The sequence below is a fragment of the Mizuhopecten yessoensis genome, unplaced genomic scaffold (genome assembly GCF_002113885.1).
Source record: "Mizuhopecten yessoensis strain PY_sf001 unplaced genomic scaffold, ASM211388v2 scaffold1539, whole genome shotgun sequence".
Classification (NCBI taxonomy): domain Eukaryota; kingdom Metazoa; phylum Mollusca; class Bivalvia; order Pectinida; family Pectinidae; genus Mizuhopecten; species Mizuhopecten yessoensis.
In genome coordinates, this window is record NW_018404097.1 from 1,130,547 (window position 1) to 1,148,928 (window position 18,382).

Consider the following 18,382-nt stretch of genomic DNA (forward strand, 5'->3'; position numbering starts at 1 on the left):
GAGTGAGAACTTGTAGGTGTTTTGAATAGTGTACAGGTAAAATCTCACTTGCTTTGCATGCTTTTTCCAACTCAGTCAGTGTTGTTGGCTTTGTGCTCAGTTATGATTTATTCAGTGGAAATATATGGCAATATTCTGGAGATTTGACACATTTTCTTACATAGTTCTCGATAATAGTGAATACGCGGGTACTTCAGGAATGCATGTATAGTTAAGTTTTCTCATTAATTTCATTTTTCATTGAAATGTTTAATGGCGTTGACATAACGTCCAGAAACGAAAGTAAAAACACTGCCCTCTGGTGCTGGTAATTTTTAAGTACTGTACGTGTGTTTGACCAGACTCTTGAATTACAATTGATCAAGCGTCTGGTTGAACGAGACTAGCACAACTACAGACCAAGGGGGAACCTACATATACAATTTGAGAAAGATCCCTCTGGTACTTCCTGAGAAATAGCCATACCAACCCTTCACCGTCAAAATCCAAGATGGCTGCCTGTCGGCCATGTTGTTTATACGATCAGTCTCAAATGTTGCCCTGTACAACTAGGGACTAAGGGGAACCTACATATAAAATTTGAGAAAGATCCCTCTGGTACTTGTTGAGAAATAACAAGAATTGTTCAAAGACCGATGACAAAGGTTGGGCGAATTAAATAGCCTACCATCAGATGGCGGTGGGCTAATAAACATTGTGTATCGGCTCTTATTAACAGTGATCCCTCAGATAAGACTAAACTAGTGTTATCAATAAGAACGATGAGTCTACATGGTTCGCAAAACTATGGAAGGATAAACCTTACATATCACGACACTTATCCCGCGTCAATATCATCAGACTCGGTCGTCGTCCTTTGAGGATGGAAACTGGTCGTTTACATGTCCATTATGGGAAACTTTTAATGTTCCGATAGAATTTATTTTTAGGAGATGTTTCAGGATTAATCACTACATCTTTGGAACTGTTAAAATAAGAATTTCATGCTTTCCACTGCTGGACTATTGTGTAAAAATACGATTGTTATCCTACCTAACGATACTTTTGGTTAGCAAGACGTTTTGGTGTGGTTTGGTTGAGTATGGAGAGCTCAGCTAGTGACAATACTGTTTAATCATGCAAGGAATCTTGTGATGTTTTTGAACTCAATACAAACCTGTATTCTAAACTGACTTTAAAACAAGTTTAGTTCTCTTTCAAAGAGTATATATTTGCAATATTTGTCTGCCGACACAACATGTGATGAGACCTACGTTCCTTTTTGAGATTATAAAAAGTCCAACACATTTATTATTAAACTATAACCAGCATTTATTGGTCAATGTGAGCATGATTTCATGACAAAATACAATTGCACAGCAAAACGAAGAGCAACAGCCCTTCAGTTTGTCTAATTCTCAAGGTCAACGCCATCCCTTCTCTCCATTCACTCGTGTCCCCCGATTAATCCCACCACATGCTGTTGCATCATAATGGTCTATCAAAGATCCAGGAAAAGGACAGAGTTTTATGCTTTTTTTGTAACAAGGACAATGAAAAAATATTTTTTAAGATATAAATGGGTATTTATCTTCTTTTTTTTTAATGACTATTTTTAACTGTGTAATATTCAAATACAGATAATATATAATTGTATGACATAGGAGTTAACATACTTGTATGGTTCAATAACAAATGGTGTTGTCATGTTGTTTACATGCTTAATTACAAATCAGAATCAGGGATTTTTTGTAAATTATCTACAAAATACCTGTCAACAAAATGAACGAAACTTTATCAAAAAGGAACAAAATCAAATTCATAAATTATCAAATAATTGATCTCATAATTTTACGAGTGTGACCATAATTTTCAATAAATATGACAGACAAGTATTTTCCTTTGAAGTGTAGTCATTCAAAAAGAGTATTTATATCAGTAAATGTAATTTAAAAAAAATCTAGCTTTATTGCAATTCAATTTAAACTCTTTGGATTATAATTAAATTCATTGGGTTTTACATCTGGTTTTGATGATACGTACATCATGAAAACGATATGCACATTAGGTAAGGTTTTGTATAAAAAATCAGACTGACATTACATGTCGAAATAACACTATAGTACCAATCCCACTTGCACACAAGTATATCATGTACATGTTGACATATGCTTTAACAACTTCTTCAATTTCAAATGTTTTACCTTGTGACCAAAAATGAATTGACCTTCAAATAAACTCCCACAAGTATCAAAATGTTTTCTTCAAGAAGAGCTTTGGGCGAACTCACCCAAAATTGCATACTGTACCTTGTTGCATACACATTTAACACGGTAATATGGTATGTTTCTGAAGACTTATTCAGGCACTGAAAACTGTCCTCAATTCACTTATTTCTATTTAATACTGAATACATGATATATTGTGTGAAATTATAATTAAATATTTTTGTATAATGCATCAAATTAAGCCTATATACAAATATTAATGTGAGCTATTAGTTTAGTACTTTGTTTAATTTACAGAACATTATATTCTTCAAGTAAAGCAAGCTTTCATGACAAAAATCAATGCAGAGCATATAACATGCACCAAATCAAAAAATATTTAACCAAGAAGTTTAAAAACTAAAATTGTATATGAATGCCTGAAAACAGAAAACTGCAGATTTAAGGAAAATAAAGGAAAATAAAACAAGGATGTTTACTTTCACATCAATCAATATAAACACACATAAAGGTTTGGTGATTCCTAACATCACCCAACAAAGCGGCAGTGGTTGCAAGATCGATACAAAAGATTCCAATCAACAAGATAGACGCACATACAACCAGTGTGTAAATAAACATTACACCGTGACCTCAAGTATCACAGTACATATATACATCACACTTTAACTACGTACAATAAAGTCAAAGGTTTAAACACTTTTTTGTGTGAAAAAGAAATCTACATTGTCAATACTGTAGAATTGCTGCCAGCCAACACCCACTTTTATAGCACTTCGTCCCCATGACGTTTCCATGTGAACTGCCATAATGACTTTAAAATAGTCCATGGTAACCAATGTCATCAGGACGGCACACCATTGTCGGCCTCGGACCCATCACATGTCTACATGATCTGCTCCTTGAGTCGGCCACCATCTCCCTCAGACACAAAACGCTTACGTCCCCTGAAACACGACAGCATATTTAGTCAATATTAGTGCACAAATAACATATTAAATCCTCCACAGGCATTGCTTGCATTACTTTTTTTGTTCGTGTTATACCAATTTGTTCCGATACATGATTAATTGGAGACAACTCAACAATGACACAGTGACAAAGTAAATACTACATCCTTTAGGGCTGTCACAATATATCAGAAAACAGGTATATCACAATACACAGGTAACAGTATCGTAACACAATACAGAGATGACATATTGCTGCATCGCAATATTTTTCAAAAGCATATATTTTTATTTATCTGCTCAGTGTTTTAACTTTGCAAATTACTACAAATTCTAACAGATATAACAATTAAGCAAAAAGCAGGCTTTTAATAGTTCAAATGTTGTAATCGATGGTTTGTTTGACAAAAATCTTAAATCTATGTTATCCATATATTATTTAATAAAACACAAAGACTATAATCCACTAGTGCTTTCGCCCATCTTGGGATCCATATTATATATGATTAAGTTTAATAATATTCTTACAACTTATAAAATTGAGCACATCCTTCCTATGACGATATATATCGGGATATGTATCGCAATAAATCATTCTGTATTGCAATATATAGTGATACACTCTTCGAGTATTGTGACACACCTAACATTCTTCTATTGTTCCCATGTATGATTTGTTGCATGGAAGTTCCCCCAACATGTGCACTTTCCCAAATGTTCTTAATTGATATGCCCTATATTTCTCCTGACTGATTTTCAGCATGTACTGCTCAAGTCTGCATCCCTCGCCTAATTACTAATGTAAATCTTCGACCTATATACCAGGATATTTTCTTCCACATGCAACAGAAAATATATTTACTACCTATATACTAAAAGCACATGATGGCATACCTCTGAGGTAGTTCTTGAAAGAGATCACTAGATATCACCCCTCCCTTGTGGCACAAAGTGGCAAATCGCTCTAACAGGGTGTAAGCTGCCGGGACATCCAGAGTAATATCTGGCAGTGCATCATATACCCGCTTAAATCCCTGCAAAATATAGAGATCACATTGTATTAAAAACAAAATACTGTGTGGGATAAAAAAAGTGACAACAAACTATTCTATTTGTTTATGAACCCATAACATGTTTTGTTTTCTCTGCATGCTCCAGTTTCCGCCAACATTAAGACCCCTCTGTGCACTTCTATCTGGGCCATCAAGAGTAATTGATACAAGTAAGAAAACTTTTTTTGTAACCTTTGTAAAAAGAATAGTGTATATATCTATTAAAGACAGCAAGGTTAAATGACATCCTGCAATAAGTCTTTTGTACAAGTATCCTTTTGTAAAAGAGGAATGTTACAAACCTGACACATTTGTTCTGGCGTAAGAACCAGTGTATCACCCCATGATTTCAATAGGTTACACATCATATCAGCTGACCGCTCACTTCCATCCTCCAGCACTATAACGGTAGCCTGTAAAGAAATATTATACTTCAATTATATAACAGTACATCAGGTAAGTATTAAACTCTCCGATTCAAAAATTACCACTCAAAATTGCTTTAGTTTTAATTGACAACTAAAGCTTGGTTAACTGAAAAGAGAATTGATGATGGTAAAAAAGGATCATGTGATCACTTTCAAATTGTTAACTGAATTTCACGACATGACTCACCTCATAGACAACCTCGTGATGGAAGTGCGGAACTTCTAATTCCTGGAGACACTGTGTGGCCTCATGAATGTCTCCCGCAGCCAAGTATTCTTTCAGCAGCATAACCATCTACAGATAAGAAGGGGGACAACTTCTCTTTAATAGGGCATGTACAATGGAAGTTGAAGATATTAATGATCAATTGATGCTTAAATACTTAAGATGTCAGTCGCTACCAATAACAAACCACTACATACAGGCCTAGAACAGTTAACTTAAAATTTAATATCCACTTGTAGTTATTGTCTTTAAAATTAACTAGGCAAATTTTTATACAATCCATTATAGCGATATTGTAACTGTTGTAAAAAAATAAATATTATATAAGAATATACATTTCAATCCCACAGAGATGCATGTAACTCAATGTGCAAACAACATTAACACAAATTATTTTACATAGAATCCATGTAACCAGGATACTAAACCCAACTAAAATGGGGCCAATTTACTTTTCATTTTCCCTATCCAGTTAATGAAGTTTGAAATGCTGTCTCAACATAACCTTCGTAAACATATTTTGCAGAATCAAGACTTTTCTACTACCCAAATTTGAAGTGATTAAGACTTCAAAATAAAGAGAAACACACCTGTTTGACGAGATATTTGACTGGTCTGATGCCTCCTCCAGTGCCCCAGATGTTGTCGAGACGAACAATGCCATGTTTCTTGCTCAACAGAAGCTCTGCTTTCTCCAGAGCAGAAACAGTCTGAGAACACTCCACGTTACCTTTGTAACTCCGCATATATTTAGGAGGAAGACAGTCATCAGCAACAGCCCTGGCAATAAACTGACCAATCACCTGTTGAAGCAAATCATGTTTGAAAACTTTGAAAACAATGACAAAGATACACCTTATCTATCTACATTTCTCACGTCCCGTTTTCCTTTTTGGCGTTGATATGAATTTTACTAGATAATTTATCAGTAAATGTTCGAAATACAAGTTAAGATTTCAATACTTCAGATTTGGTTTTAATTTTTGAGATTTTCACTTTTTGGATTATTTCAAATACAGTCAGAAGAGATAAGAATCTTTGATGAAATATTACCCTTTTTACAACTTCTGGCCAAAAGATATTTCCTCACAAGTTATTAAATGCTGAGGAGGTTTCTGAATATTTTTACTAGTCATATACTCTTTTAAAAATTGATTAATTCTTTATTCGTATGCAATATTCACAATTTGACTTTACAAGCATGAAATTAAAGAATAACGAGAAAATGTTGGTTGGTAAATTTACCGTAGGAGCATCAGGTGTGTCGATAGTTAGGTCACTCAGGCTGCTGAGAACATCATCAAAGCCACTGGCAATATCATCAGAAGTTAGCACTTTTCCATACAGGTCAGAAATAAGGATTGAACTCATTTCACGATGTGTACACTTGTGGTCCAGTGCCATGCTCAAAATCATTTCTATCACTTTAGGTTTTAAGCTGCGTAACTTCAGTTCAATCAAGGTTTCCTAAAAAATTGATAAGTCAAACATTTGATATTAAAGACATCAACATATTTTTATTTTTTATATAGAAAGATACACTTCATCTTAATGTCTCTTCAACAATGTAAATGGTTATTAACATATTATCAAACATAATTAATGGTTATTAACATATTATCAAACATAATTTACTATATTATATAATACCAAAGTTTTACTTTCTACACAAACGATGTATGTATCAAATGTGTCACAAAGTTTCAAGACTGACTGGTCCCTTTGCCAAGCAATGACTTCAAAATTGAACATTTTGTATTTGATGCAGTGGCCATGGGTATACACTCCCTATCGATAGATGAAACGTCCCTGGTTAAGTGACATAAAAAAAATATAAAATTTCGTCACATTGTTGTACAGGTAAAAAATACAAATCGCTCACTCAGTCATAGCTTGACAAAGGGACCAGAAGGTCTTGAAGCGTTGCGATACGTACATTGTGTAGAAAGCAAAACTTCGATATCACATATTTCCAAACCGATTGATATAATTTACTATAGAAATATACTCGCCTGTACTTCAAAAGTATCACCATGGTTGAAGTATTCAGAAATCACAGGCTGCAGAACCTTTTTAAGTTCCTCTAGAGACACTTCAAGGTCAATTTTTTCAACAACATATTCATCCTGAAATAAAGATACACATGCACAATTACTAATATTAAAACGAAACCTGGGGTGAACTTTTCAATATTAGAACACTACTAATAATTTAAGCCCACAAGCAGATTCTTGAACTTTCCAAACAAGTCCCACAAGCAGATTCTTTAAAATTCTTCGAGTCCAATGGTTGAACGTCCTCACAACAGACAGGGTTATATGATGACTGAATCTATACTTTGTACTAAATTGCGAAAGTTTTCACAAGCCCCAACTTCAAATTTACTAGTGCTACATACGCATCAGGCTAGTAGGATTGTATTATGTACCTTTTAATTTGCAACCTTTGAAACAGACAACAAATTACTTTTAAACCTTGCATGTATAATCACTATCCAAACACATAAAGATAGAACATTAATTACTCATGGTCTTATTTATTTACCTCACTTTCAGAATCATAATTGGGGTCATTGGAGTCTTTGCACCTCTCTTCCACTAAGATCTCATCTCCTGGTGCTCCCCATGTTCCTTTACCTCCAGCACCACCTGGAACAATGTAAAAATCGTATATTGGTAAATTTAAGTTATTTAAAAAACAAATTTATCAAACTTGAAAGAAAAGATGCTGAGAATTCTACAGAAAATAAACAACTCAAATAAATGATTTTGATAGACTCTGATCGATGAGCAAAAACTTGAGATTGTATTACATCAAACTTTTTTTTCCCTAAATCTAAAATATAATTATAGGGCTCTAAATTGTAGCAAATTCATAGGAAATTAGATGGGAAATAGTCAATAGTCTTTACATTTTATGTTGAAAAATAAGTTTAAAAAATATAAATAATCCATTCTGAATATATCTTAAATTATCAAAATAAGCCCATTGGAAGAATATGTATAAATAAATGAAGAGAATTTTTGTTTACTGTTGTATATCGTCAACAACAAACAATCTGTAGAGAGTTTTTATTTCGACACCACTGAGGGAGTTTATGTTTTTGTTGTGGAGGAAAAATCCACGGGAGAAAACCATCCTGCCATCAGAGGGTAACAACTATAACCATATCAGACAGCACTCTCTTTTTTGTCACCGCTGGGGATCGAACATAAGTTCTTGGTAGAGGGAGTGGTCGAAAACTCGCACTTGTGTTTTCGTCTTGCAGAGTTCTCTTCTCTTGTGAGCAGGTATTGATTGTTTCGCATTGGTTTGTGAGAGAAATGTCATAAATTTTTGAGAAAACAATGTAATTTTCTCACACAAACCAATGACGTTACACTCAATACCTTCTCACAAGAGAAGATAACTCCGCAATACGCAAAGACGGAATATACCTATTGGAATCTGAAGGGGGGGGGGGTTACAGGGGAGTGAAATCTGGGGTGAAAAAGACTTTTTTTTTTTAAAGAAATTGAGCATTTATATAAACAAAATCACATATAGGTTTAAATATATTATTTATTCCAATTTTATGTATTGATTGGCTCATACTGTTCACTGATTTTTTTTAGTTTTCCTTCTACATTGTGCCCTATACGTCAGTGTGTTACTTTCTGCACATGATTAGCCTCATCTGTCAATACAACAAAGTGTCAAGTGATAATATTATGGCCAAATATGGGTGTATAATAATTAATTAATAACAACAGACGATAAGATAAAATGAATTTTATTTAAAGTCGGTGGGCATTTTAAAACAAATAGCATAAGCTCTTGAGCTTTTGACCGACCTGTGCTTTCTGTCATATTTATATGCAAAAATTGGCAATATTGATATTGCATCACCTATAATCATATGTACTGACTGGCATCGGAAAACTCTGTACAGCGATGATGCAACGTATCTGTACGTCACAAGATCTTCCGACATGTACGATAGGGGTGAATCACTGACCTTGCACAAAGAAAGCACAAGTGCGAACTATCTGAGCTCATTCCACAAAAATACGCATGCATTAACCCTATGGTTGCAAATATTTTTTTTCGGTTGTATTTTTTTCAAGAAATAATGCACTGTGCAAAGCAAGCCATTTTAAATCATTACACTGAAATATATATTCAGAACACAACCAGTGTTGTTTGTAAACATGGCTGACGGAACACGTGGTGTGGAATGAGATAAACAAACAACAGCAAATCCCTCCGCGGACTTGGAATGTAAAATAGTCATTTTATTTAGCAAATTAGATATGACAGTATTCTAATACTTATTTAAGTTATAAATTTAATCCATGCATGCTTTATGAACATTGTGAATAGTTGCAATATGCTACAAACCTTTCTTGGGCAGGCCTCGACCGCGGCCGTCCCTAGATTTACGGCTATTTTTGTTTACAGCAAGTGCTTGTTTTGCTTGAGTTGCATTCTTAGTTTCGCCATTTAAAACCAGTGCGTCAGGTCCTGAGTTCTGCCGATGGAATCTTTTAGCTTTCCTGATAATTCTTCCACCAGGAGATTGACTGTCAGTACCATTTAAGACCTCGGTAAACTCATTCCCGTTCACTTCTTCTGGTATTTCACTATCGCCATTTTGGAAAATTTCAACATTAGACACTTCGACTTCGGTGGTCATGACAGGCGTTTAAGGGACACAATTTACAAATACTAACTTACTCGGTTAATTAAGTGCAGAGTTTCCTACCCTGCACACAATGCACAAGCTACCTAATAGGCAAACTGTGCAACTGAAAAATATTTTTCTAAGCGACCAGCTGTGCAGCGCGAAATATCCTTTCCTTTAGTATGAAGTTATGACACGTGATCAAAACGGATCACTTTCATTGGTTTAGAAGAACACGTGGTAAACAATCCGTTCGCGATCTAATTTTATCGGATTGTTTACATCAATGGCAATGTGAAGGTTAAACAAACAAAGCAACGGTTATAAACAGTCGACATTGCCAAAAACCGCAAGTCAACATACTTTATATGTTTTATTGACAGACCGCGGTCGTCACCAACGGGGGCAGGACAAGGGTACTCTTACTATGACATCATTTTAGACCTGCTCAAGTCCGTCATTTTATTCGCTATGTTACGTGTACACTAACTGTTAGGGCACTGATCGACATAGAACTTTGTATTGCGAACATTTTTTTATTTTTCCAAAGTTTATAAAAATGCAAATTTATCATACATAAACATTATTACTCTCACACATTACCATCCATTCATTAAATATTCATTTAAGCAATAAACTGCATATATGGCAATGGTAGGCTCCTATAGTAGTTACCTCTCTATTATTTCCAGGTGTTATACACGTCTCTGGTATAATAAATAATTAGTTATGTTTATGTCAAATTAAATTACAGCTAAATTATGTCCGTTATATATAATCATTCATTGTTAAGAAGTGACAGAATAGAGGTTAGAGCAGGTCCTAGAGGTATAGAAGGGAAAGTAAGAATAAAGAGAGAGAGAGAGAGAGAAAATAAACAATGAGGGATGAGGGGGGATAGAGAAACAGAAGCTAATATAGATGTGTCAGAAAGTTCAAGAAGTTTTACATATATGTATTTAGAAGTACACGTTTATATAAGAAAATTATATAGTTATATGTTCATATATTTTGGCAAAGCCTCGTGTTTGGCAACATAAGAATCTTCCCCCTCGGGTTGAGATTCCCCTATCTCACCTCAAAGGGGGTGAATGATTCTATTAATCTACCCTACTACTGATACTATTTTTTATTTAATAAACTGAAAATGAAGGTTTCCTTGTTAAAACCAAATGGGATTAACAATACATCAAGAAGGAACTCCAAATTTTGTAGAAAGTCTTTTACTTTCTCACATTCCCATAGTGTGTGAATTATTGTCTCTATTTCAGTCTTACATTGAAAACAAAGAGCACTATCGGTAAGAGCTGCTTTAAATAGATAAGAGTTTGTTGTTAAAATGTATTGATTTATTCTGTATTGAAGATTGTAATGTAATTGTAATGTAATTGATTGTAATTTTGAATTTTCTAGTTACTGTTAAAGGAATCGTATATATCAATTTCCATTTGTTATCTTTTCTTAAAATAGTAACATGTGTAGGATAATAAACCGAAATGGCCCTGTTTACTATTCACCCGTTTCAACACCCGCGAATCCAAGATAGACTGTGTTATAAAAAACACATTTTTGCAACAAATGCTGACACGTTTTCCTGATCGTATATGAAAATAGGCATTTGGTCTCGAACGGAAATCATTCAAAACCAATGCATTCAAAAACAATATTTATTTCATTCTTTGAACTTCAAACTTTTGAACACTTTTCATGGGTTTATATTTTAGAATAGTATTTTTGCATCGACTAATGCATATCTACAGTACAAAACAATCGTTCTTCAGCAACACTCTAATACCTCGCCTGTATCTCTGTCTGGATGTTTTTTGATGTATGGAATTTAATTAAAAAGTGAGGGAGTACAAGTCACACTGGTGTGGTGCGAGAAGAAAAACAAGTATTCATGAATATATGTAATATAAATATATTTATATTTATTGATTAAATGCTGCTCCATCAGGTATCTGTCGGGCAGGCACAGGCTAAGGTATTTGTGTGTTTTGTTTATTATTGAAGATAAAGGGAGCTGTTCCCTGTTCATAGTATAGAACAGACTTAAACAGCATTGCAGCGTTAACTTATACTGCAAAAGGTTTGTCCGCTAGCGTTAATGTCACGTTTTCAATCGTTACTCCCATTAAAAACTTAAACAGATACGTTACCATTTCAACAGATACGTAACACATTATATTGGTCAAGTGTTATACGCTCATGATACTTAACATTATCACCAAAACAAACTTTAAATCGATGTAATGATCACTTGTGATAAAATATATGCATTTATCTCAAATGTTCACATAACCAAGACTATTTTATTTAGGAAAATAATGCACCAAAACAGAAACGTGACCAAAGGGAACATAAACGTTATGTATATTTTCCAAGTGATGTGATCCCTTTTCCTCACATATCAAACCCTTTTCTTTCATAGCTTGATGGTTGAGTGTTCGCTCGGGTGAGGAAGGCAATGGGTTCCCAGGCTGGGAATACCAAAGTCCTTAAAATGGTAGTTGATATTCCCTGCTTAACGTTCAGCATTTAAGGGAATGGCAACAACTGGTTAACCCGTTGTCAGTATAATGTGACCGGAGGACATGTTGTGCTGGGTGCCTTCGGCATGGTATTTCAGTGATATAGCACTATAAAGTCGGCATCAGATCCGTACTATCACAAGGAGGCAAGCACACCAACACACCCTGTCTCCTGCATACACTACACACATGGAGGCACGTCCTTAAATGACCTTAGCTGTTAATAGGACGTGAAACAAAATTAAACCAAACCAAACCAAACCGGTTATTGGCGTATGATAAGTGAGAATGGACGATATATACACGCTAAAACTAAGTTAGCATTTCCTTACAACTTTACTCAACTAGACAAATTGTCAATACAATGTTTTACAACTTTGATGATCTGGGGGTATGCGCCTCCTTCTCTTCAATGTTTTATCTGAATATTTGTATAGTTGGTAGTTAGTGGCCCTCGGAGCTCCAACTATAACTCTCACATTGTTCATTTGACATATTATACATGTCCTTACTTTATTTTAAAAATGTTAAACAAACCATCAAATCTGATAGACATACCTGGGGTTAGTTGAGCCACCGACCATGGGGCTAGTTGAGCCACCAACAACGTTAACGAGGCAATGAGCCATGGCGTCAAAAATAAAAACGTTGCTGAAAAAAATACGTTTTGATCCGTCTCTGCTAGTAGTCGTAAAGAGAAAAAATTTCATTTTGGTTTGTTTTGCAAGTGATCACCTAGGTCAATATCACTTTTCAGGATTATCGTTACATTTCTACCATCACAAATGTCCATTATTTAAAAATATACCACATTTATCGACAGTTTGGTCAAATGTTAATAAGTCAACGGATCATTAGAACTTCCACAGTTCCATCATCACAAAATGCTGAAAAAAAGATGGCCTTAAAATCTCGACTGACTAATCTTGTCATTTTCTTCTAAGTCATACAAAATGTGTTTCGCTACGATATTAAGCCGACAAATGCCACCGAGTGACATCTGATCAGATTATACGTGTCCTCTGTACTCCGAACCAGCATTCCGCGACAACATATTTTACTATTGCCGGCCTTGCATGTTATATATACACGAGATCCTTCCTAAGTTCGAATTGAATGTGTTCAATTCCAATGTTGTCGCTCATTTTATTGCCAGCAAAAATCAATATATCATGTTTAGGTGTACACGAATTACAGGATGGACAAGACAGTATGCTGGCGCGAAAGGTTCTTGGCCTGCAAGTCTCTGGAACTAGTAAGTGTTCATGATAACTACATCCAAAAAACCAATACCCGGTACCCCATTGTCACATCGCCGGTACAGTTCAGAATCAACTTTATTCATAAAATGGAGCAGGTGATGGAAGCACTTTCCACAAAGGACAGAATCCTTTCCAGAAATATATCCTTAAAGAATAAATATAAGACAATTCCAAACATTGGTGACCATGATATAGTTCTGATCGACTCCAAAACACATAGCTACACATCAAACCATCATGGGGTAACTTATATGACTCAAAACACAGAGAAATAATGGGCCATATATGCTACACTAATGCTAATGTCTAGATTTTACGTTCTACACCCTAAACGAGTACAGAGAATACAGGACTTTTGAGTTGAAGGGGCCTTACAAGAAAACGAAGGTATTGAAAATAGAGAGATACGTATACAAGGCAGAACCCCAACAATACCAAGGCCCACTGATCAACACGTGATGAACACCATCAGGTCTGAGGGAAAGCAAAACCCTAAAGGATTTCGGGGGTTTACCACTGAAGAGCCGGCGACACGAGTCGACTGGTTGTAAATCTGATGGCCAGTTATATAGTAATAATAAATAAAAGTTGAGATTTTCAGCTCTAGTGCCGGTCTTCTTTTATAAGAAGAACTCAACCGAACTAGTAGCACCTACAAGGTATTATTTCACCATCAATGCCAGATAAAACAATAACTAGGGATTAAATAAGGACGTATCTATTAAAAACTTAGAATATCGGTCCAGAACTACACCGATTTTAAGGTCTTGGTCATGTCATTTCATTGTTTCTGTGAAAAGTCGAGCTCAGTCGTTATTGTCTACTGAAACATTAAATGGGCATCCCTCCCCAAAAACCACAAGGCAAACATCGACACCCATACCGTCCATTTAAAACGGATATTTCTTTCCCAATGATACCATGATGGCAAACATACTCATAGTCTTTTTTTTTACCGTACAGTATCTCTCAATACATGTGCTGTAAGTTTGTCTATCATCAGTTGACAAATATTACGGGTATCGTGAATATTCAGTTGAAGCCTTGAATTCCAAATTAACTTCGACAAGAAACCGGAGGTAGGGAAGTGGGGATGCTAATTATTATCAAAAAATAATGCATAATAAAGGAATAAACTGCTTGTTAACACCGTCTGAAAAGGTTTTTAAACTTAAGTTTTGTTCACTGTCTTAGATCATTGGTTGATGTATCATGCAATGTGACGCATGTAGTACAAGAAACGGTAACATGTTGGAGCACAACAACCCTAGTAGGAGTAGCCTCCCCTTATACATGCTTTTTGTCAAGGTTTTTTTTTTTTACGGAAATTCTCTGGTTGCATAGGCCTATTTTGTGTCAGTTACATTTGATGCTCAAGTAAGGCATTAAATAGTTCGGAAACCCAGGGATCGAAAGCAATAGAACATTCTGTAAGAGCTGTACGTTTTCCATTTCGAAATGTTACTCTACGACTTACCAAAGTTTTTAATATGTAAATATACTTCAAAATAAAATGAAAAAGTACATGTGCGTCGAATGTGTTGTTAATGACACGGGCACAGAAACCACTCTAAGCATGCTACTGTGATAAAAGACTTGACATGAACACTGGAATCAAAGCAAATGTCTGCCCTAATAATCGTCAAGTTTACACACCAGTTAGAAATGTACTATACACATTAGGGTAATACTGTGTGGTATATCACTCCCATCATGTCAGCATACCACTAGTGTCTGATAGAGGTGACACCGCAGGTAAGTTACGTATATATACACTTAGTGGAAAGACATCATAGTGTGTATTATTAATTTGTGTGTATTTCTTTTTTGTCTCCATCGTTTACTAGATTTTATGTGTTGTCGTTTGAAAAATATAACCAACGGTTTCATTTTTTTTATTACTCTAATAGACTGAATTTGTGTTATATTTTTAACAATACAGTTATTAAGGGAAATGCATTATAGAAGGTTTCTTTTATTGTCAATACCAAGATTTTAGATACATGTATCAATTGGACCAATACGAGCTTTAAAGTCCTTTCCCGGCCATCCGGACCAAGGTAAATCAAGGTAAATCATGTATAACAAATATATAATAATAAGAAGAAGAAGAAGAAGAAGAAGGAGAAGGAGAGACGGTGTGTACCTTTGTGTAAAAGTGTGATTGGACGATCCTCACTGTGAAAATAAAATAAAAAAATATATGAAATGTGTTTATATGATTTTAAAGTTTTTAATATGATGATTTTTATGTTTTACTTAATATTTGCGCTGTTGTTCAGTTTAAGCTGATGTTGTTAGCCTTCCTATCTATTTTGACTTCTTATTTTATCGTTGCCGTTAATTCAGTGGCATATAAAATCATTTTTACATTTAGGAAAACGTCAATACAGAGGCCATTTATTGATAGGGAGAACACCAATGTCTTCACCAATACATGTGGAAAATACTCCATTATCAGTAGTACTGATCATACCTATCTTGACTAGGATGTATGAGTGGTGATCTGCGTGATTTTCTGGTCATACCTAAATAATCGTCCAATACATAAGGGTATAGCTCTGTGCTTGAGAAAGACGATTGTCTCATTTACAGCGACACTAAAACTGTTAAAGGTTTGGTTTGTTTTGTTTTGATTATCGGCCACTTAACATCAGAGGACATGTTAAGGTCGTGCGTGTTGTGCATTCGTGCTAGTACTAATATTAATACCTGCCTTCCTCTGCCCCGGCCAGTATATATAAGAAAAAATCGTTCGTCGTCAGAAAGCTACGTTATCGCAGCTATATTCGTGCATGTGTGCAATTTTTGCTGGATGCAGATTTTGTTGTGTAATTGCCTCAATGCGATAGCGTGGATCTGATGCCGACGTTTTAGTGCTATCTCACTGAAATACCATGCCGAAGGCACCCAGCACAGCATTCCATCTGGACACATTATACTGACAACGGGTGAACCAGTTGTTGTCATTACCCTAAACGCTGAATGTTGAACAGGGAATTACAACTACCATTTTCTAGGACTTTGGTATGTCCCAGCCTGGGAACAGAACCCATTGCCTTCCTCATCTGGGATGTCGCCAGGCAAGGCGCTAGGCAATAAAAGGTAGATAGAAATGGAAAGAGATGTAAAAACCAAAATATTACAATGGGTGCAGCAGAATTATTGTGGTCGGTTTTGTGTCCCCAAGTAGAGGACAAAAAAGCAAATCCCCAATTCTGCAGCGGTTACCACGTTAGTCGCCTCTATGACAAAAGATATATTATCAATAATCAATATAACATAAGTAAATCGTTTAATTTGTTTTTGTTTTTAAGAAATATTATTCCAATAAACAAAACATGCGCGTCTGCTCATGATATATATCTTTAACATATCACTTCGTACTAATGACGTATGTCTCACTTGTAATTTAACGTTGCTAATTACTACAAATTCTAACAGATATGCCAATAAGCATAAAACAGGCTTTTAATAGTGGTGGGAATTAGTTTAAATTTTGTAATTGGTAGTTTGATAACATTCTGACAACAAGTTATCATAAAATCGAGCACATCTTTCCTATGACAATATATCGGGATACGTATTGCAATATATTCATTCTGTATTGCGATATATCGTGATACACTCTTAGCGTATTGTGACACCCCTAGTGTGTGTTTCAAGATTCAAGAAGCTTTATTTAACGTCGCATATGCATGTAACATAATAGAATTAGCACTGTAGTGCTATTCATATGTATGTATGCTATGTATGTATGTATGTATGTATGTATGTATGTATGTATGTATGTATGTATGTATGTATGTATGTATGTATGTATGTATGTATGTATGTATGTATGTATGTATGTATGTATGTATGTATGTATGTATGTATGTATGTATGTATGTATGTATGTATGTATGTATGTATGTATGTATGTATGTATGTATGTATGTATGTATGTATGTATGTATGTATGTATGTATGTATGTATGTATGTATGTATGTATGTATGTATGTATGTATGTATGTATGTATGTATGTATGTATGTATGTATGTATGTATGTATGTATGTATGTATGTATGTATGTATGTATGTATGTATGTATGTATGTATGTATGTATGTATGTATGTATGTATGTATGTATGTATGTATGTATGTATGTATGTATGTATGTATGTATGTATGTATGTATGTATGTATGTATGTATGTATGTATGTATGTATGTATGTATGTATGTATGTATGTATGTATGTATGTATGTATGTATGTATGTATGTATGTATGTATGTATGTATGTATGTATGTATGTATGTATGTATGTATGTATGTATGTATGTATGTATGTATGTATGTATGTATGTATGTATGTATGTATGTATGTATGTATGTATGTATGTATGTATGTATGTATGTATGTATGTATGTATGTATGTATGTATGTATGTATGTATGTATGTATGTATGTATGTATGTATGTATGTATGTATGTATGTATGTATGTATGTATGTATGTATGTATGTATGTATGTATGTATGTATGTATGTATGTATGTATGTATGTATGTATGTACGTTTGTATGTTTGTATGTATGCTATGTATGTATGTATGTATGTATGCTATGTATATGTGTGTGTGTTTCTGCCTGAACAAAATATGTCTCACTTGTATTGATGGATGCATTAATAATTGGTGTTCTGTCTCACTTGTATTGATGGATACATTAATAATTGGTGTTCTGTCTCACTTGTAATGTAAAGCTATAATTAAATATTCTCTAATTAGTAATCAACAGGTATATGCAATTCGATATACCCCTCCCCATTTCATCATAGGTAGAATGCCAATATACGTTTTGAAATTGACTAATGTAAATGTTCAAGTACATTATGTCAGACATAGTATATATATCACGATGATGTTTAGAGAATGTAAATGACCATGTTACAAATGTTTTTTTTTATAAAGAATATAAGATGATAACGTAAAATGTTAATAAGGTATCCAATACACAGACAGAAATCTTACATCCTAGACAGACGCGCATGTTTTGTGCATTGGGATACAATTTCT

General features: G+C 34.5%; 1 protein-coding gene across 1 annotated transcript; it reads right to left on the bottom strand.

Annotated features, from left to right (window-relative positions):
- Positions 1-1,290: 1,290 nt before the first annotated feature.
- Positions 1,291-9,737, bottom strand: LOC110464744 (programmed cell death protein 4-like). Its single transcript, XM_021520118.1, has 9 exons — positions 9,244-9,737; positions 7,408-7,511; positions 6,876-6,989; positions 6,109-6,330; positions 5,454-5,666; positions 4,825-4,932; positions 4,512-4,622; positions 4,052-4,191; positions 1,291-3,154 (listed from the first exon to the last, which is right to left on the bottom strand). The coding sequence occupies exons 1-9, from the start codon at positions 9,536-9,538 to the stop codon at positions 3,094-3,096; spliced, it is 1,368 nt and encodes a 455-aa protein (XP_021375793.1). The 5' UTR covers positions 9,539-9,737; the 3' UTR covers positions 1,291-3,093.
- Positions 9,738-18,382: the final 8,645 nt, after the last annotated feature.

Bases quoted from the DNA above. Each gene is read 5' to 3' on its own strand.
- LOC110464744 (XM_021520118.1), bottom strand. From the start codon at position 9,538: ATGACCACCGAAGTCGAAGTGTCTAATGTTGAAATTTTCCAAAATGGC. The intron at 6,331-6,875 runs GCGAGTATATTT...TCAATTTTTTAG, and splicing joins GTGATACTTTTGAAGTACAG to GAAACCTTGATTGAACTGAA. The intron at 4,192-4,511 runs GTTTGTAACATT...TATATTTTGCAG, and splicing joins CGCCAGAACAAATGTGTCAG to GGATTTAAGCGGGTATATGA.